At 40.4% G+C, this 21,679-nt stretch overlaps 1 protein-coding gene across 1 annotated transcript in view; it reads right to left on the bottom strand.

Annotated features, from left to right (window-relative positions):
• SUZ12 (SUZ12 polycomb repressive complex 2 subunit) overlaps positions 1–21,679 on the bottom strand; it is a 2,970,550-nt gene that overhangs the window by 1,299,510 nt on the left and 1,649,361 nt on the right. Inside the window, exon 8 of the mRNA XM_044068039.1 lies at positions 18,033–18,135. Coding sequence (XP_043923974.1) covers positions 18,033–18,135 — 103 coding nt within the window. The remainder of the gene's footprint in view (positions 1–18,032; positions 18,136–21,679) is intronic.

The raw sequence follows: 21,679 nt of genomic DNA, 5'->3' as shown, positions 1-21,679 counted from the left end.
GTGTCCTATCAGTGAACCTACAATGAGTGTAGCAATTCTTAGTTCATGTTTGGCAGGTTGATTGGTTTTACGTCCAAGCTTTTGCTCAGAGGTCTCCCAGGTAACCCAGGCTACACAACTGGAGACTAGACAGACATAACCTCATTGACCCAGGGCTGCTGGGCTTTATGGCAGGCACACACTGGCCAATAGGGGGCACAAACTCCCTCCCACCATCAGCACGCATCCCTGGCATAGGGCTTGGTTACAAAAATGCCTCTTCACAGACTTAGCAAGTTGCCTTGGTGACAGGAACACACAGAAGCTTGCATTGTTTCCACTAAATTAACTTTACCACAAACCTTTTGAATCAAAAAGTTGAAGGGGATAAAAACAGGGCAACAGTTCCAGATACTGAGTTATAACAGCAGCCTGGAGCAAAACACTGGAAGACCGCATAGATGAGGTGCATAATGCGCTACCCACTGATTCTAACAGTACGCCCAATTTCAGTTCATGAAAAAAAGGAAAATTCCCTGTTTACACAGCCTGCTAACGTGCAGAGAAAACACTAGCTGCTTGCCATGTTAAGCTCATGTGAAGTACCTGCTCCCAGTCAACTCTGCTGTCATCTGAGACTATATGCAGAACTCGGTTTTCTTATAGCCCAGAATGTTAAAGGAACCAAATGTCAATTATCGTACAGTTTATGTGAGGAACCCTCTAACAGGCAATGGCTGACAAATATGTTGTAATTTGTTAAAAAGATCTCATTTCCATTTTCTGCACACTGTACTAATTAAACACCTTATTCCATCTACAGATTTTCCAGCGGTTATACTAACCCTGGTTTCTTCTCATTTGGGCAGCTAGAATTCCTTTTACCTAGGGCTACCTGACTTGCAACTCACACAATTCTACAGTATGGTTTCTATAATTACTTAATGCTGTTGCCTGATATCACCAAATTATAGCAGTGTTATACAGCTTCCTCTAGCTGCAGATTTGGTTTCAATTTGGCTATTAAAATTCTGGTTATGGTTAATTTTGCCCAGCATGACTTGGGTCCCCCACCCTTCATGCTCAAATGACATGATACTGACCTTTTGCACCATATTTTGCCACCATGGGCTGTCAATAGATCCCATGGTACAAGAGGAGTCTTCTGGAAAATAATTATTTTGCAGTAATATATGCACCTTTGGAACCTGTCACTGTTGTTCAGGGAGTCCCCTAAATTTAATATTTAAAAGGTCTTTTAAAACTCATCTCTCTGTGCTAGGCCTTCAGTACTTGAACAAGATAAATCTTCCTGTTTGATCTTACTGCTATTTTAATGCATTACTGTAACATCAGTTCTTTGCGTTCACCTGTATGATTTAAATAGTTGACTATTGTGAAGTGTTTCGTTTCTTAGCAACAAATTATACTTGAGCGTAGTTTAGCAGTGGATGAAACAAATGGAAATGCCTAACTCCTAGAAAGTTGGAGTACATAACACTTGGCTTTCTTTACTAAAGAATGGATGAGCGAGGAAAAATAAAAAAAAATGTAATGCAAGACTTAAGAATTCTTTAATACAAATGAAGCGTTACATCTGCAAACAAATTCAAAGGACGACACAAACTAGAGTTTTCAAACATGTCATAATCGGAGGAGTTGCTTTGGAGAATGGTAAGAAAAAAATCATCATCCGTTATAACTTTATCCTGGGAAGAAGAAATTGGGCAGGCTGCTATACCCTCCCTTCAGAAGAAAGGGTTTTGTGAGATAACATCTGACTTCTCAAAATGAAAAGATTCCAAGACAGGAAAAACACTGAAGAGTCTTTAGCATAAAGTTCTAGAAATTACAGAGGTGGTACCACCACGCCTGTCCAGATTAAGGGAAAATGAGAACTGCTTCTAGGCTGAGGTAAACAAATACTAATGGGTGAGCTTCTGCTGACAATAGAAACAAACACCCCAAGATATAGTAGTATACTGAAATTCTGCATACAATATCAGAGGTACCTTTTCTAAGCTTTGTGAAATTACAAGCCAATGTATAGACTCTTGTCCACAAAAGGATTTTTAAAAGTTCCATGTTGAGGTCTACGGAAGAGTAACGTACAGTTGTGTAAAATCTTACCATAACAGTAGATTTCCTCCTTTCACTGTTGCACTATTCATCACCTGTGGGATCTCCTGCCAAGGACATCCCAACATCTGGCCAGTATATCAAGGCCTTTACATCTTCCCAGCATCATGTCAGCCTTATGCTCCCCACCAATGACAGCAAAGTGTTACCAACAGAAAATAAACAAGGGGCAGGAGGAAGGGTCTGAATACTGCTCCAGTGAAATGAACATCTACTGTTATGTTTAGGTTTCACACAACTGTACTATGTCTTTCCACATGACTGTTGCAGTATTAATCACCTACGGCAGAGTATTAAAGCTACTGTACATGGTGGGGAGGAGGAAGGCACAGAGGACTCCTACAAAAAAACATAAAGGACACCCCTGGCAAATTCTGCCCTGGCTCTGGAAAGGACATCCAACTTTTAACAACATTAAAGGTGTGGACAGCAGACCAAGTAGCAACTTCAAGGCTAGATCTAGTATCTAAACCCATGAAAAGAAATGTGAATGTGGCTGCCAGTCTGGGACATCTGTTCCTATTAGGAGGGTAAAACTTCAGTATTTGAAGACATACATAGTTTTGTGCGTTAGTATTCGTATTAAATTAATACTTTTTCATAGGAGGTATTAGGGTGTTTTTTTTTTTTTTTTTTTTTTTTTTTTTGTGAAGGCTTTCATTAAAACAAAATGTTGTAAGATGTGACAGGGTCATGAGGACACAAGAAACAACTATATAAAGTTCAACCTGCCAGTGTACGCATAACAAAAAAAGATGCTATACATAAAAGGTGGGAATAATACCAGTTTAATACAGTGTGCATGCATATGATTGACCGGTGGATAGTCGAGCAGTTATGACCAAAAGGAGTGCAGCAACATCTCAAAAATGCGATTGAAAGTTTTGCGAATCGCAAAATCCCACCCCCTTTTTGACCCATGTTAGCACTCATTTTAGGGTGCAGTGCGGTTGGAAATGTCGATTTCGGTGTTTTTACGATACTCCAACCGTTCGACATTATGGGATTCATTGAGAAAAATCAGTAAATGTATGGTCGAGCAATGTGAGCTCGACCATATGATGGTAAACCATTTAATACAATGCTACTTTCTGTAATGCCTTGAAATGGCAATGGTCACAGTTAAATATAAAAACAAAAGAATAGTGAACTATATTAAAAATATGTAGAGTGCAAACAGCTACGTTACAGGAGACGTACTTGGAAAGAACTGAACATGTGAATTTTATAAAGAAATGGCGTTCAGGGTGGTTACTCGGTGGAATATTAGGGACAAAGGAAAACAGGAGCTCCAACAGTAACATAAGAGACAAAAAAACACAGATAATGGCAGATTTGTAGTGCTAAGGGACTACTGGCAAGGGAGGAAGATTACATGGGCATGTATTTATATTCCATCTAAAACTGCTATAATGGAGCTAAAGAAAATTCTGGGAGAAATAACTGGCTTTCAGCAAGCAATACAGGTGGTGACTGGAATTTGATTTGCAGCACTGAAGATGTGCCTGGGGGACCCAGAAGGGAAAGTAAAACAAATGAGGGTAAATTTTTGAAGAAATTTATGAAAATATTTGGCATGGAAGATGTGAATTCAATAACATGAGTTTGGAGTGAATTTACATATTACGCCCCAAGATATAAAAACTGGGCTGGGCTAGACAGAATTTACATTTCACAGGAACGTGCATTTAATTGAAGGTCTTGATACACACCCAATAACTATTTCAGATCATGCACCAACAACTAAAAGAAAAACACGTAATGAAATAAAAATGAGACAAGGACTTTCCCATCTATCTGTTGAAGAAAGAGGAATTAAAGGAATGGGTAAAAGAGATTGTTCAGGAGCTATTCGAGAAGATAGAAATTACTTTTGAAAATATAGCTGGGGAGTGGAACAAAACTAAGGTGGAATTTAAAAATAGGGTGGAAATAAAAGTAAGGGAGCCACGGTTAAGAATTATTTAGAGGGAGTGACATCTTAAAGTAATGCAGAATACAAAGAATGTCACAGAAGAGTATCAACTGCAGAATGCTAAGATGAAAATAAGGGATTATGTCAATAATATACATGAGTTTAGAAAGACTGCTGTTAAGCAACTGTTTTTTATAACACTACAGCACCAAAACTTTTAGCACAATGACTCGGGCAATAGAAAGTAGAAAGGACCGTCACCAAGATTAAGGGCCCTATAACAAGGAAGGTAACAAGAGATCCTGTAGAGTTATTAGAAACATTTTGAAAATTCAATAAAAGTCTGAATAAAGCAGAGAAATATGGAAATCAAGAAAAGGTACAAATGGAAATGTTTATGGAAGAATTAAATATGCCAAGGTTAGAGGCAAATGAGGCTCAATTTTTATAGTTAGGATAGGAAGAGATGAGAAAAATTGTGATGTATAACTAATCTAATCTATAGGAACATCCCCAGGAATAGATGGTATTCCTGTGGAGGTTTGGAAGCCAGTAGGGAAAAAACTGATAAAGATCTGGAAAGTTTTAACAGTATTTTAAGAGTAGAAGTACCAACCATCCTGGAAGAACGCAGTGGTAGCTGTAACACCTTACAAGGGTAAAGATCCATCAGATACAGCATCATACAGGCCCATTTCAACACTAAACCATGACTATAAAGTGCTCATGTCTACAATGGCTAAAATAATGGCAGAAGTAATGTCAAAATTGATTGATATGGATCACTGTGGTTTTGTGGAGGGGAGGCAAACATTTAACAACATTAACAGAACACTGATGATCCAGAGGGAAGCGGAATATAAGAAAATACCATTGTTGTTGGGTATTGATGCAGAGAAATCATTCGTCAGAGTAATCTGGAACTTTATGAGTAGGGCAATGGAAGCATTTGCATTTCCTGAAGAAATTATAAGGTTTATTAAGAGGATACAAGATGGATCGGAGGTGAAAACTGAAGTGTGTGGGGTCCTCTCTGACAATTTCTGCTTGAGCAGAGGAACCAGACAGGGGTGTCCTCTTTCCCCTTTGTTATTTGCATTATATTTAGAACCTTTATTTGCATTATATTTAGAACATTTATTTGCATTACATTTAGAACCACTGGCAAAGAAAATAAGGGACTCAGAAATTCAAGGATATAACTGCTATGGTAATCAGAAAAAGCTGGCTCTATTTACTGATGACATTATTTTATACCTAACAAAAAAAAAAAAAAAAAAAAAAAAAACATTGCAGTTTTTTTGGAACATTTTGAGACAGTTTCAAATCTTTTCGGGATACAAAATTAATGAAGCTATAACAAAGGCAATAGCAGCAAATTATGCACCCACATATCAAATGGTTCAGCAATATCCATATTTATGGGGAAATTATAAAATGAAGTATTTAGGAGTATGGATTAAAATGATTCTGGTGTGGCAGCTAAGGAAGAGCCTCGGCAAAACATAATACAAAAGTTGTGAAAATAGAAGCTTTTGTTATACAGATAGCAAGATACAGTTAAAATGTTTTTAGTCCCATTAAGCTTATACACAGATTAGACAATTTTTTATCAGAGAAGTTGTGGATAGCAATTAATAAAGAGCTGAAGAACTTAATCTGGAAGGAAGAAGATGGCAGTCAAGTGGGATAAGTTGATTCTTCCAGTAGAACAGGGCAGATTGGGATTACCTGATTTGAATAGGGTATTTCAGAGCTACACAGTTAAGGCTCCTATACATATAGCACAAGCAGAAAACTATATTTCAAAGTGGAAAAGGATGATAATAAAAGCAGGGGGGGGGGAGCTTAAGAAACAAGGACAGACTAGGATTTTGGATGCAGGGCTTTAAAGAGAACACATTATTTTATCTATAAAGAAGAAACAACAATCCTAAGAACAGTTGTGAAAAATCTTACCACAGCCATAGATGTCCTCCTCTTCACTGCTGCAGTATTCTTAACCTGCGGGATTTCCTGCCTGAAGGCTATCCAACATTGGCCAGTACACAAAAGTCTTATACTACTGTACGGTACATGGGACGTCGCTACTGTCGGACACAGGCCATAAAAGCAACGTACACACGTACCATCCTCAGAATTGAATGTCCCAGAAAGAATGCCAGACTAAGGATATAGAAGGTCAGTACATCCAAGCAGAGTAATAGTCCAGGGGAGGAGGAGGGAGGGATAGAATACTGAAGCAGTGAAGAGAAAGACATCTACAGTTATAGTAAGATTTTACACAATTATTCTATGTCCATCTATTCACTTGCTGCAGTATTAACCTGAGGGAGCGTGCCAAAGCTCAAAAGGGAGGAGGAAGGAGCAAAGTAGCTCTTGATGAAGCCATATAAAATGGTTTTGCAAAGTCAGCTCTGGATCCAGAAATACCATTCAGTTTGTAATGTTTGGTAAAGTTATAGCTACAAGACCAGGTGGCTGCTTCAAGTATGGCACTGTTGAAGAATGCCTTAGAGGAAGCCACATCCCTGATAGAATGGGCTTTCACTGATGAAGGGAGTTTCCTTCTATGGAGCATGCAACAAAGGCAAGTAGTCTTTGAAATCCAAGAAGAAACAGTCTGCTTGGAAATGCGTAAACCCAGAGACCTGGGATGAAAGTTCACAAACAGCTGATCAGACTTCCTGATAGCTTTAGTCTTGTCCATGTAAAACCCAAGTTGTCTGTGTACATCTGAGTGCAGTACCTTCTCACTGTGGTTTTGTGGAGAAGGGAAGGTAGGTAGGTAACTGGATGGATTGGTTAAGGGATATCTCATTAACCAATTTAGGCATAAAGGAAGGATTTGTTCTCAAGGGTACCCTTATCCTTATGAAATACCAAGAAGTGGGGCACTTCCATAAGGACTTGAAACTTCAACACCCTTCTGGGCTGAGGTCAAACTCACTAGTTAAACACTTTTCCAAGAGCAATGTTTGAGGGAGGCTAAGGATGCAGGCTCAGAAGAGGCCTAAGTCAGTTTTTCTAGGACAAAATTAAGGTCCCAAGGAGAAGGAATAGGTTTCCTGAGAGGCCTAACATGAAAGATGCCCTTAATGACTTGTTTCAACTGAAATCTGGATGCTACAGGGGGAGAGAGAGGCAGACGAGCAGAAGTAGGTGATGTGTGCTTTGACAGAGGAGTACGTCAGCCAACAGAGAGCAATTCACACAAGACAGACAAAACCAATGGGATTCCCACCGTCAGTGGGTCTTAGTTCTTAGAGAAACACCAGTGTGAAAATCTTTTCTACTTGGAGATGCAAGATTTTCTTGTATTGGATTTTCTGGCCTCCTGCAAAATCCTGAGCATGTCCTCTGAGAATAGGTGTCTGAAGCGGATTAGAATCCTATCACCCATAGTGTCAGCTGTAGCACTGACAGGTGTGCGTGTATTTGGTATCCTTTGTTCTGTGTGACTAAGTCCACTCTGTGGGGTAATGTGGTGATGGCCCTTGGCTAAATGTACAAGTAGGGGGAACCAGTGCTGCCTTGGCCAAAAGGGAATAACCAACAAGATTTTTGGTTGGTCTTGTCGAATCTTTAACAGGACCTTTAGTATTAGAGGAAGGGGGAAGGAATGCATACAGAAACATCTCCTTCCAAGTCGACTTTCCAAACCAGAGAACTTGAGACTCTGGCTCAAAATTTCGTAAGTTGTCTGTTCGGGGGGGGGGGGGGGCTAACAAGTCTATTTGAGGGGTCTATGACACTGAATCGAAAAATGATTTTTACAGCAAAAATGCTGTTGATAGAAATCGGTTTTCTGAGATCATGGTACAGTGAAGATTGGAAAATTTGCCCTTTCCTCACTGTAGTGTGACCTCGAAGTTGGTATATATATTTAGTGTGTGTGTGTGTGTGTGTGTGTGTGTGTGGGGGGGGGGGGGGGGGCGCAGTCCCCCACAAAATCGATTTTTATCAATGGCATTTTCGGTGTAAAAGCAGTTAGATGAAATCAGTTTTTCATCCAGTGTCAGACTCTATATGAAGGGGTCTATATTAGCAAATCAAAAATACAAAAGGACGAATATCTAATGCGCGACATAAAGATCAAAACTGTTAAAGGTTGAAATACCTAAACATCGAAACTGAAAATGTTGAATGCTTTTGTTTGGTCAGCAAACAAAACCTGGTGTGATAACGACAGGAACCGAATATTAAACATTTACCAATATAAATAACGTAACAGTGCTAACATGCAAGTCACTGCAATACAAACACGTAAACCGTTTATAATCAATTTATGTAACCTACGATATCCTCTAGTGAAGTATGTGCAGACAATTTCTAACAAACATATATATAACTAAATTAAACATAACGCCCACTAAGTGAATGGTGCATACAACTCAGATTTTAAGTCATATAACTTTATACTTTCAGCAACACAGCTACAGCGCGAAGAAACAGAGCATTGTTATATTCATGCTTATTTAAAAGAACAGACTGCAAACGTCCCTCACGCTCTGAAGTCTTCCTTTTCTTAGGTGATACAGCACATGCTGACATAAGATGCAAACGTATTCCGTCTGCCCTGTTTTGTTGACGAAATAAGACAGATAAGACGTATGTCAGAAATGTGTCTGCCAAGCAGACATCTTATTTGCTGATGCCAACCGTGAACATAATTTTGTGTTCGTGGCAACGCGTGATCATTTAAACTAGACACATTCCAAAAACAAATAGGATAGATAGGAGGGAATCTACTTAATGTTACAGAACGTGTAAACTGTTTTCTCACACGGCCCAAAACAAAAACATTGGAAAAGTAACTTAAGAGATCTTTACCCTCTACAGGAAAGTTTTTAGAAAGCTCTTTGAATGCTGGTATCACTTCATTTCCAGGGAGAAAACTTAAAGCAATTAGTTCCTTTACAGATTTCTGAAACTCAACCCAAGTACCATACAATTTTGGCAGTTTTAAGTGTTGCACTTTACGCCACACACACTGAGAAAAGTGAAATAAGCATCCTTTATTATGGACTTCACTAAAGTTAGCTGCTATACTTTTTATTGCAGCTAACTCAAAATCACATAATAGGAACTTCACTCTGGGAGTTGGGTTTAATTGTGTACATAATGTTAGAACACATTCCCACATGAAAGTATATGATTTAAAGGATTTCTTTGTCATCAGAGTGTACAACAAGGGTACACATTTCTGATTTTCATTATGTGAACTAATAGCATGAATACTATACAACTGCCTAAAAAATTTGCCTTTCGTAAGAAAGACACCATCCACAAACCACATTTCGCTATCACATAGGTCAGCTAAAGTTTCCTGGGAAGTAAACACCAAAACATGTAGGTTAGAATGTACATCTACCTTACGTTCCTGAATAAAGGTAGATTCCTTTAATTTAAAGTCATCAAAACTAACAGAACTCAGATTAGTACAAGGTGTACAGTGCATTAAAAAGCCTTTAACACCTTACTCTTAACACGCTGTAAGAGCGACTTACGTGTAGGTAAAGTAACACTCTCCAATGAAGTGCTAGCCAAAACGTCATCAACCAACAAGGCAGGAGTATGCCTACAATCTTTAGACATTTGTTTAAGTTTAGAACAAGCAATGTATTTATCAATTTCTGTTTGATCTGAAGCATGCTGATGTATTGTAGACTTCAAAAAGATCTCCAGCAAATCTCTACTTTCTGCGATAGCCCTACCTTTACATTTATGACTATTTTTTAGTCGACAGCACCAGTACTTTTTAGATTTAATAGCCTTTTCTAAAACGTAAAGGTATCCCTCGATTACAAGTATACGTTTTCTTTTTTGAAGAGTCTACACTTCCATACATATTACCTATCACACCAGGTCTTGTTATAGCGTTAGCCATAGCTGCAGACAGTACATAGGGTATGCACGTTACCCTACTGTTGACAGTTACACATATATACTACCCGAAAAGAACTTTAAAATGTTATTATATAATATATTGCAATATTTCATGAAAATTACATTTATTTTTTACACATTATATATTACTTTTAAATGAATGTAAAGAACAATTTGTATATTAGATTTTCTTAGTGAAGTTTTTATGTAACAAACGTAAGATGGACAACAACAACATTCTGTTCTTCTATTTTACATTTTTTAAATTTATATGCTTCGACATACATGTGTCGCACATTAGGTACTCGCTGTTTTGTATTTTCAATTTGCTAATATAGACCCTATTTGTCGAATACCCCACTGATGGACTATTTTCAGGAACATGTCCATGTGAAGCATCCATTCCAGGGAGTGAATCAGGGATCTGCTTAAGGAGTAGGCCACAATATTACAGTTAAAGGAAATGTACACTGCCAAAATAGTCATGTGGTACTGGGCCAAAAATTCCCATACCTGACGAGCCAGCCTGCACAGGAGATTGGATTTGGTCCTCCCTGCATGTTCACATACCAGAAGACTGTCAAGTTGTCTGTGAACAGTTGTAGAGGGCCTGGCCAAAAGAGAGGTTGAAATGCTTGTAGAGCTAATAGCAATGCTCGGATTTCCCCGATTCCTGTGTGTTCTGATTTTTGGGAAGGGGCCCAAATTCCCTGAACTGTGAATTTGACCAAAGCCTCTCCCCGGCCCATGTCTGATTAGTCTGTGTAGAGTTCTTCGACTGGGTGGAGAGGATGCAGGGGTAGACCAGGATTTGGGTCCATCTGATGTATCCACCAGAGTAGTTCCCTCTCTAGGCAAAAAATGAAAGGGAGTCATAAAAATAGTTCCTGGTTACAAGCCAAAAGCACGCTTGCTAATTAAAATAACTGGTGCATAAAAATAAATTATTCAAACAAGCGGTGATCGAGTGAGATATGCTGTTCCTTCGGTAAAACAAACTTCCACTAGAATCAATCCAAGTAATGCTCAAAATAAATTTATTGGTTAAAATAATGATACGATAAGCGCTTTCACTAACTTGTAGCTTCTTCAGATCGAAGGAACAGCATATCTCACTCGATCACCGCTTGTTTGAATAATTTATTTTTATGCACCAAAAAATGAAAGGGACTTGATATTCCAGCGGGCGAGAATGCTGGGTCCACGCTGATCTAAGGAACCACTGGAATGTTTTCATGTGGAGTTTTGCCATTGGTACCATGGGGGATGGCAGAAGCCATGAATCCGAGCATCCTGAGGAACTCCCTGGCTGCAATGCGAGTTAAAGGGAGAAGTGAGTGAAATAAGGACCAGAGGTTCTGCACCTTCTGAGGTGAGAGTGACACTCAATGTCTGTCTGCATTCGACAACCAGGAAAATGTGGTCCTGAGAAGGAATGAGGACTGACTTCTTGTAGTTGATGGTGAACTCCAGTTTCCTAGAGGAGGGAAATGTCTCCAAGTTTTGGAGTCGAGTGTGTGTGAATTTGAGGCCTGTAAAAGGAGATTATACAGATATGAAAAGATCTGGATGCCCAAAAGTCTGCAGTGTGCAATCACTGGAGCCATGCATTTTGAAAATACCCTTGGTGCTGTAGAAAGCCCAAAGGACAAAACAGAGAATTGAAAATGTCAGGGACCCACACAAAAATTAAGAATTTCTTGAACCTGGGGTGAATGGGATTGTGAAGGTAGGCATCCTTTATATCTAGAGATGCCATGTATCCTTGAGAAGGACAAGGGTAAATAATATTTGGAGTGTTAACATTCTGAAAGTAAGAACCTTTAGGAAGGTGCTGAGATGGGGTAACTCCAGTACTGGTCTCCAGGGGCCATCATTTCTGTGTATCAGGAACATTTTTGAATAGAAGCCTTTACCCTCTTGAGGCACCTTTTGAATGAAGCCCTGACCCTGAAGCTCCAAAACGAGTTTTGGGAAGAAGGGTAACTGCTCCGGGGAGTTGAGAAATGTTGGTGAAGGTGTGGGTTGATTGCAAAGCCATGAAATATCCTTTTTTGATAATGGAGAACCCAGGAGTCTTGCGTGATGCCTTCTCAGACCCCATGAGCACTGGGCAGGCAAAGGGAAAGAGGGGAAAGTGGAGCATCTGCAGGGTAGTCACAGACTCCATGCTTTGCCAGAAAAGGACTGCCTTTGTTGTGAGGAGGTCTTGAGAGTTTCTAGGCTTCTCTTTCCTCCTCTGGAAGACTTACTGGAGGGGTGCTGAGTGCGGCTATGGACGAAAACAGGCTTTGAAGGGAAATTTCTGTGTAACCTGCGCACAGGAGAAACCAGGATGTGTTTCAATTCCTTGCATTCCTTTTTTTTTTTCCATGCAGGAACTTAAATAGGGAGGCTGCTGCCTTACCAAATCAGGCTGAATTGCCTAGTGGTGCATCCATTAAGTTTAGAAGTTATCCTGGGGGGGCTGCAGCCTTAGCCAAGAAAATCTTTTAAGAACTGAACCAGTAGCAGCTGCCAGGCACAAGCTTCTGCAGCATTTATTGAAATGTTTTGCTACTTGGGAGGAAGCTCCCAGTACAGACAGAGCCAAGGCTTTGAGTCTGGAAGATCTACAATGGCATTAGATGCCTGAGACAAAAGCTCTAAGGAGTACTTTGTCATGTGTGCTTGGTAATTAATGGACCTGAAAGCCAAGGTGGCTGATATATAGGTCCTTTTTACCCAGTCTCTCTAGGGTTCTATTCTCTTTGTCTGACGGAAGAAGATTAGAGGAAGGAAGCACCGAGGAAGGTTTGTTTGTATCTACAGAAATAACTGCTGGGTCTGCAGTAGGGCGCCTGAAAAAGAACTTACAACCCTCAGAGACCTTTGTAGAAGTGGTCTGGCTTCTTGGGGGCTGGGAGTCTGGAATTTGTGAAGCACTGTGGAAAGCATCCAGAAATGCAGAATGCACTAGAGACATCAACTTGTAGCAGTTGATATCTTTTCTGGACTACTGATATTTAGGAAATATCCCATTTGAAATGTTCTCTCATTTTCATGAGAGTTTCACCAAAGGATATCGCCTTGACTGGGGAATCAGCACCCGACTCCTTTTCAGGAGAAACATATTCTTTTTTGGGGGGGGGGGGGGTTTGCACAGAATAATCCAGAGACTCCTCTTCATCAGAGGAAAAATTAGTTGAGTCATTGTCCCCAATTCTTTCACAAGAAGGCTGGAAAGCAGCTGAAGGAGCAGGATGAGAGGAAGCCAGTCTGAGTGCCATAAAGGCCTTAAATAAACTTTGATAAAAGGCATAACAATCTGAAGAGGGCTCTCTATTAGGGGACAAATGCTTAGTCATTTGATTTTTCTTTGCAGGTGAAATGATCCTATGCAATATCGGAGCACCAGACGAAGGCCAAAATTCAACTGCATCAGACTGCAACTCTTCTCTTGCTTGGGTGCGAGGTACCCCCTATGACCCTCCAAAGTGTAGCCTAGGTTCCCTCACAACATCCTGGTGAGATGTCTGTTTGACCCCCACAGATGTGCTCGCGGCCAAAGTTAAGGTAGCCTCAGAACTGAACGCGGCCTTTGAATCAGTGCCTGAAGTTGAACAAACCTCTGGGTTGATAATGACCTCGGGAGAAACATCTGACATTGGAGGTGCAGTGGAAGCCGCAGGCCAAGGTTTCTTGGCCTTGTGCTTCACCGCCTCTGCGCGAGACCCTGAGGTACCCTCCATATGCTTAACTAGTAGTTTAAGCTGTTGGTTCTCCAAATGTATAGCAAGAGGAAAGCCTGCTTTAAGAGTCTTTGGAATTAAGGACTGGCAAATGCTACAGGACCTGTGATTGCGATTAGGCCTAAACAAAACAGACACTGAGAATGGCTGTCCTTATGTGGCATTCATCTTCCACACTGATACTTGCCATTCTTGGATGCCATAACCAAAACAGTAGTAAGAGAAAAAATTCCCCAATGGGACAATTATCTAGCAATATGCTGAATTCACAAGCATTGAAACAATCAGACAGACGGTGGGGAAAGGTGTTCTGAATGGCGTCAGAAAAGTTCTGAGGATGGTAGGCCCGACAGCAGCCTACATGTGATGTCCCATATACCCTACAGTAGTACAACACATTTGTATACTGGCCGATGTCGATTCGACATCAGGCAGGAGATCGTTCAGGTTAAGAAAACTGCAGCAAGTGAAGAGAAGAACATCTAAGCACACAGGAATGCAAAAGGAAATCTGCGATCGGGATGACTGCAATTAGGGATACAGACAGTAGGCAAGAGGGGTCTGGAACTTATTGGAGAAAACTGGCAAAGGAACCAAGGTATTGGGAGCAAATAACCACAGAGGGAAATATAACAGTACGGGAAGACACCAATACTTTATTTGGACTGCAGGTTAGACTGCCTTCCTTATCAACGACTGATATCAGAGTAAAGGTAAACAGAAAGAAATAGGGAGTTCCTAAATGAAAGACCAGCACTGGTAGAGTTTTTAGTAGAATCTAGAACATAAGCTGCCATTAAAAAAGGAATAATTAGTACAGCATATAAAATATTGTATGATAACTATAAGAATCAGAGGAAGTTAGAAAGGATTGGGAAGAGAGACTGGATAAGCAATTCACAAAGAAACAATACAGGAGATATGTACGTCTCCCAAATATACAACAAAGTCTATAAGACAGGACCTTTGCTTGGAAGTGTTTACATAGCTATTTTTATACCCCAAGCAGACTTCAAAGAATTCTTCCTAGGGTAGACAACAAATGTTGGAGGTGTGGGATAAGGAATAAAGTGGTAATTGGAAACATTTTCTGGGAGTGTAATGAGTTGGCAGACTTTAAAGATTCCCTGCAGACTACTCTGTCAGAGATACTGGGCGAGGAAACTGGAATAACTAAGGATTTTTTCTGAGCAATGATACCAAATCAGAATTGCCTAAACATAGTAAGGCCTTGCTGACTCTCTGGTGGCTGCCAAAAAAGCAATTACTAGAAAATGGGAATCAATGTCTAAACCAACTGCACTAGAAATAGTGAATATAGTAGCAGAAATAAAACAACTAGAAATGGGATCTTGACAAAAGGATAGGAGCAAATTACAAAGGAAAACATGAGAACTGTGGAAACAATGAATGCAGAGGAGGAATGAGGTTTAAAAGAAGGCAGGATTTGAAAGAGCTATGTAATTTTTGACAGAAAATGACTAGATAAAAGGGATGTATTATGTTTGCAACTAGAACTATGTCAATATGGTTTGTTTTCATTTGCATAAGTGTATGCTTGCTTATGTCATAAGTGATAATTTAATAATGTTTCCTGTTTAAAAAAAATGCCCAAATGTGGCAGAGGGACATCAGGTGCCTGCACAAAGTCCACTGCTAACAACAGCCCAGACTCCCTAGGGGTACACATTCATATATCCATGGTTATACGTCTCATTAGATCTCAGAGTGTCATACAAAGTCTAGACTCTAAAGCATAATCCCACAGTGTAGAGAAATGATGGACCCCCAACCACCTACTTCAACCTGGCCCATTTGAAACTGCAGGTTCCAGGAAGTGAAGTGGTAACAGGGCTTCAACTAAAATTAAACAGGGTGCCAGATTTTATTAAAGTTTTCACACGGCTTGAGGACTCTGGCAAGGATGTCCTTTATTTCCCCTTTTATTTGCTACTTATTTAGAACCATTAGCTCTGAAGACTCTATTCTAAAACTGCAGTCTGTACAATGTCAAGAAGACAATTTAAACTCTACTATATACAGTGGGAGGGTGGCCTAATGGTTAAGGTGTTTGGCTTACAAAAACAAGGTGCAGGGTTTGAGCCTCACAAGGGGTAATTGGCTAGGCTTAAAATGGCTCGCAAGGGCAGTTAGCTTAGTACTAACCTATGAACATACTCCTGTATTTAACCGAGTCTACAAGACTTTCAGCTAGTCCTTCACTTGTTCCATCAGTCTGGGTCTATTTCGGGCTACAAAAAAAAAAAAAAAAAAAAAATTTAAAAACAGAGATAGCTTGTATAAGCAATGTTCACTGGATACACCTTTCACAGGTTTGTCCCAAGGGCAAGGGCAGGACAACAAGATGACATATCTTGGCATTAAATTTCCAGTAAGTGTACAGCAATCTAGGGAGGCAAACATTATTAAAAACTCTAAACGTTTGGTATCAACTATAAGGTTTGGAAATAGTTATGTGGGGACATACCTCAGCTTATACAAGCTGTTAAACCTGAGCTCTGTATGTTTAACTCAGAAAGGGTATATGGTAGCAACACTTAGGCAATCATAACATCTTTATTCAGATGCTTTCTTCTCTCTCAAATAGTCAGACTTTTATAGGCAAGCTGTTACCTTGGTTCTGCATATGGCACATGGTCTCCTGAGTTATTGGGATTCCTGAGCCTTACACAAAGGTTGAAAACATGATCACTGGATTTTGTTTGTGCCAACTGTGTACAATGCATGTGGGGGCTCTATCAGCAGACCTGGAAAAACTGGGGATGCCAAAGTTTACATAACATGCAAATGCAGCTAAATTTAAAACTGCACTAGGTTTAACGAAATGTGAGTATTCACCACACTGAAAAGACATTCTGTTGAAGAAGTTGCAGGTAAAGAAATTTTTCATACTTTGTATACAGTAGGGAACCATTAGCATATTCAAACCTTCAATTTTAGTTTTTTGTTAACACCCTCTGTAAATTGAGCCATTAGTATTACCAGATCTAAACTGAGGATGACGGACATGACCACCTCTTCAGTCAGCCTTTAAGAATTTTTCTGGAAGGGTCCAGACAAAGTTTCAGAGCAAGAGAGGTCCTCTACAATGGGACCAATTGATGGAGAAGGGATCCCCGCTGTTGGGGGATACTTTAAAGGAAAAGTTTGACAGATGATTCCCTGGAACTCTCTGGCCAACTGTTACTGAATAAATTGAAAAAGCTGAAGACATATCTTACAACATGCACATGTACCACCTTTAGTCTCCTTAATTTTAACAAACTGGCCACTATTTGGCAACAGTAAGGGAATCATAGCAATAACCTATAAAATCTTCACTCAGATGCTCTCTTACTTCAAGAGTAGCCATATACTTTTATGGGAGAAGGAACTGTGGATGGTATTAAACAGGAAGTAGTGGTCCTGCTGAAAGCTACACTATATCAACTAAATCTATGCAATATCATTTTATGGATGTCAGAGCATGTTTAAATTCTTGTATAATACCATCAGACTGTCTAGAGTGATTCTTATAGTTTCCCCTTAGTGTTAAAGTTGTAAAGTGCAGGATATAAAGGACTACTATCAATTTTTGGAGCTGACCTTTCCTAGATTTTTTTTAAAGTGGAGGATCAACCAAGTACTGCAGGCAATGGTAGGTCATCAAGTGAATGATGACTGTGGCATTCCAGCTTGGCTAATTTGGAGACTCCATTTCCAGTAAGGCTGAACTGACAGCTGTGTCATTAATATGCCTGATAGGGATACAATGCATTACCAGGGACTGGAAACAAATCACTCCACCAGCAATCCAAGAGAAGGAACTAGTACTACTACTACTGGAATTGAGCAAGTCCTAAGGTGAAGGTCAGCACAGACCAAGTTACCATCACCATAAATGGCAACTGATAGATACATGGCCAGTAAGAAACAAGTAAATATGGAAATCACCCTTTTTCTTCTTTATGGGAAGAGAAGAAATTCCCATCAGGTAATGAATGATGCAACTCACCAATTGCCCCCTCTCCTTCCTAAGTTTCTCATTAAGGGGTAACAAGACATCACTTCATCTCAGGTGGCCTACTCAACTGTCTTGGATAAAGTAAATGGCAATAATCATGGTTAATGTCTGAAGAGTCTGGTTTATTCACAGGCATTGTGTTTCATGTTCGTCTCCTAACGGTTTAATGCCTTCTGTAAAGATGGATAAATTCTTATACAACCTTTTATTTCTAATGTTTAATAAAGCTGAATTGGCAAAAAGAGTTAAATGTTATCTAAAAGGACTCAATCAACATGAAATACCTGCAACAGATGCAGCATGCATTTGTTAGAAAATTGTTCACCCTATGGCAGGAAAAAAGATAAAGCATTACCGATTTTTATCAAAGACGGTCATCTGTGCAACATAGGTCCTTTCTCCATCTTCCCGAATAGATGAATTTCGTTTCCTCCTCACAGGAATATCCTCTGTCAGTTCTACAACACAAAATAACCTATTCAACATCTGTCAAATCTCACTAGATCACCTAAGAAAATTCTGTAAGCAATTTTGGAGGCATTTTAAAAGTGCATTGGAACAAAGCTAAAAAGAAACAAAGATGACTCAAACAATAAAAGCTAAATTGACTAGATGAAGATTAACAAAAAGTTGGTCTTAAAACTTTGTTGATGAGCTCAGTCATAATAATTATTATGACTGAGCTCGTCAATGAAGTTTTAAGATCAGTAGTTGCTTTGTTTTTTATTTTTTTTCTTCAACACTCATGGTGGTGAGGTTAGAACTAGATACATTTCTGTGCGTGTTAATTTTTTTTTAACTGACGAGATGAACATGCAGAACTCATTTTCAATTTAATAAAGCTCAAATCTAACAATATGATTAAAAGCAAGTGGCAGCAAACTACACAGTGATGAAATTTGTGTGTGGGCCTTGTGACGCCAGTGCCCTGGCCCAGCAATTAAGGAGCCTCAATCCTCATCACTAACACCAGAGAGGGGGTCTCATATATGAGGAAAGGATAACAAAATACACACAGTGAAGTGCAATTACCCTTAAGAGCACACAGAAATCACAGTCAATCTGGGGCAGGTCCCTCCCTTGCTCTCCAGGTCCCCAATAAGAATCTACATTGGCACAGCTATAGGGTCCAGATCTCAGCCTAGTGGGCAAGCTAAAAATTCTAGGACCCTCTCTGTCCAACCAGTGCTTCGTGTCCCTGCCCAAATAGCTGACACACACACACACTCTGAGGTAAGAGTTTATACAAACACACAGACACTCCTGGGGAAGGCTGGCACAGTTCTCCAGCTGTGGCTCTTTCTCCCAGACTATACTGTAGTTCCACTTGCCACTACCCACTAATACTAATCAGCTACTCAAAAGCCCTTAAAAGGGTGTCCAATTATTACTGTGCAATATTATTATCCAGCTGGAAGTATAGACACAGGGCTAAAGCTATTAAGAGTGGCTTTGTACAATTTTACCAAAGGTATGTAAGAACTCTTAAGAGCTTAAATTATCTCTACATAAAACAGCCACAGTTAAAAGGGTTTAAAAAATATTTAATAAATAAATGCACAAGACAATACTTTCTAGTACACAGTGCTAGTCAAAAGTTCAGAGATCACACAGAAATACATAAAATAAATCATTACAGTTCTGACATCACAGAAAAACAGTCTAATCCTTCTAGTTCCTAGCTATTTCTAAAAGAAAACACAAGTCTAAGATAACTTGCATATGAGCACGACAGTGCTGTCAGTTGGATGATCAAGACAAAAATGTTTAATGCCTTCTGATTCTCTCTGTTTAAATTGCTATTGCAGTGCTGATTCCCATTACATAATTTTTTTACACTTTCCTCGTGTTCCCAGGCTGACAAACTGCTTTTACTTTCTTTTACACCTAGGCAGAAACCAGAGCAATAAAGGCCATTCCACATGTAAATTCTTGTCATTAACTTTAGCCTTAAACCAATAGGCAGGAAGCCTTCATCTAGCCCGGCTGGAGCCAAATTGTAAACATCAAAGACAGTCTTAAAATAATTTCAATTTCAAAGGACAGACAAGAAATGCTTGGTTTAGTTGTCTTTATAGCAGAGGGCAATGTTGCTATATTGTTTTGAGTTCAATATTTCACAGCATTTTCTTTCATTTAAGAAAACAAGCCTGTAATTCAACATTCATATTTACACATGACAGAATTTTGTATAAATTCCTATCTGGCTAGACTGGCAGCCTTCACCCCCCCCCCCCAAAGAACTCAAGCTAGTTTTTCAAACAACCCTTGAGAAACGCTGCTTGAGTGGGTCAGATCTGAGTATATCTACCCCAATACTTGTCTTGAGAGCCCATCTGCATTGGTAATGCTACTCCCACTGCGGTGCTGCACAGGCATATCATATGCTTGCAATCCCAGGCTCCATCTTAGCAACTTGGCATTTTGCCGGCTGGCTCTGTTTAACCATGTTAGGGGGCTGTGATCCGTCATAACAGTGAATTTCCTTCCATACAGATAAGGCTGAAGCTTCTGCAGTTCCGACACTATGGCTAGACATTCTTTTTGTACAGCTGCATAGCATTCCTTCCTGGGGTGGAGCCTACGACTGAGATAAACCATTGGGTGCACTTCTCCCTCTGAAGAAATCTGGTAAGTACAGCCCCCACCCCATGGTTTCAAGCATCCACCTGCACAACAAATTCTTTGCTGTAATCTGGACTGGCTAACACAGGGAGTTCTCCCAAAGCTTCTTAAGCTTCTGGAATGCCTGCTCACATGCTGTGGGGCCCACACTACCTTATCTGGCCTTTTCTTCCTTGCCAGGTCTGTGGGGGGGAGCAGCTATGGTACTATAACTGGGGACAAACTTTCTGTAGTACCCTGCTATCCCTAAAAATGCCCTCACCTGCTTTTTAGTAACAGGTGCGGGCCATGCCTGAATGGCTTCCACTTTGACAGGTTCTGGCCTTATCTTACCACTCCCCACTCTATGTCCTAGGTAGGAGACCTCCGGCCATACCCACCTGACATTTGTTCAGCTTAATTGTCAACCCTGCCCTCTGTAGTCTGCCCAGCACTTCCCTGACATACTGAAGGTGCTCTGGCCAGGAATGGCTGTAGATCGGAATATCATCTAGGTAAGCAAGGACAAACCCTCCTGCTCCTGCTAGGATACTATCTACCAGCCTCTGGAAAGTCGCTGGAGCATTCATCACAAAGGGCATCTTTGTGGACTCATACAAGCCAAAAGGAGTCACAAAGGCTGACTTCTGTCCAGCACTGGGAGTCAAGGGCACCTGCCAGTAACCCTTGGTAACATCAATGGTTGTAAGATACTTAGTCCCACCCAGCTGCTCTAGGGCCTCATCTGTCCTAGGCATGGGGTATGCATCAGACTCTGTGTGACTATTTCATTTCCTGTAGTCCACACAGAACCAGGTGCTGCCATCCTTCTTTGGCACCAGCACCACTGGGGAGGCCCAAGGACTGTTGGATTCATGAAAACCCCCTAATTCCAACATCTCCTGTACCTCCTCCCTCAGAGTCTGTTTGATTCTCTCTGTCATGCACTCTAAGGGGGCTGCCTAATAGGCCTTTGGGGTCCTGTATTCACTTGGTGCTGCACCAGGTGGGCGCACTCTGGTTTCCCAGTGAACATGTCCCACAATTCCTGCAACACTACTTGGAATTCTCAAACCTGGGTAGGAGATAGCTGCTGGGAAATTAAAACCACTTCCACTGAGGTGTCAACCTAAGCCTCACTGAGGAGATCAGTCCCGAGATCTCCCTCAGACGACTCCTGCAATCCACTGCAAATGCTCAGCACAAGGGCCTCCCTATCATGGTAAGGTTTCATCATGTTAACACGGTACAATTTATGCCCCTGCCATCTGCTTAGTAGTTCCACCATGTAGTTAATATTACTTACTTTTCTTACCACCTTGTAGGGTCCCTCCCAAGCTGCTTGCAGCTTGTGTCTGACAGGAATGAGAACCATTACCTGCCGCCCCACAGCATACT

This window comes from Protopterus annectens, chromosome 4.part0, assembly GCF_019279795.1.
Source record: "Protopterus annectens isolate FY-2018-M chromosome 4.part0, PAN1.0, whole genome shotgun sequence".
Classification (NCBI taxonomy): domain Eukaryota; kingdom Metazoa; phylum Chordata; order Ceratodontiformes; family Protopteridae; genus Protopterus; species Protopterus annectens.
This window is presented reverse-complemented; position numbering and strand designations above follow the sequence as displayed.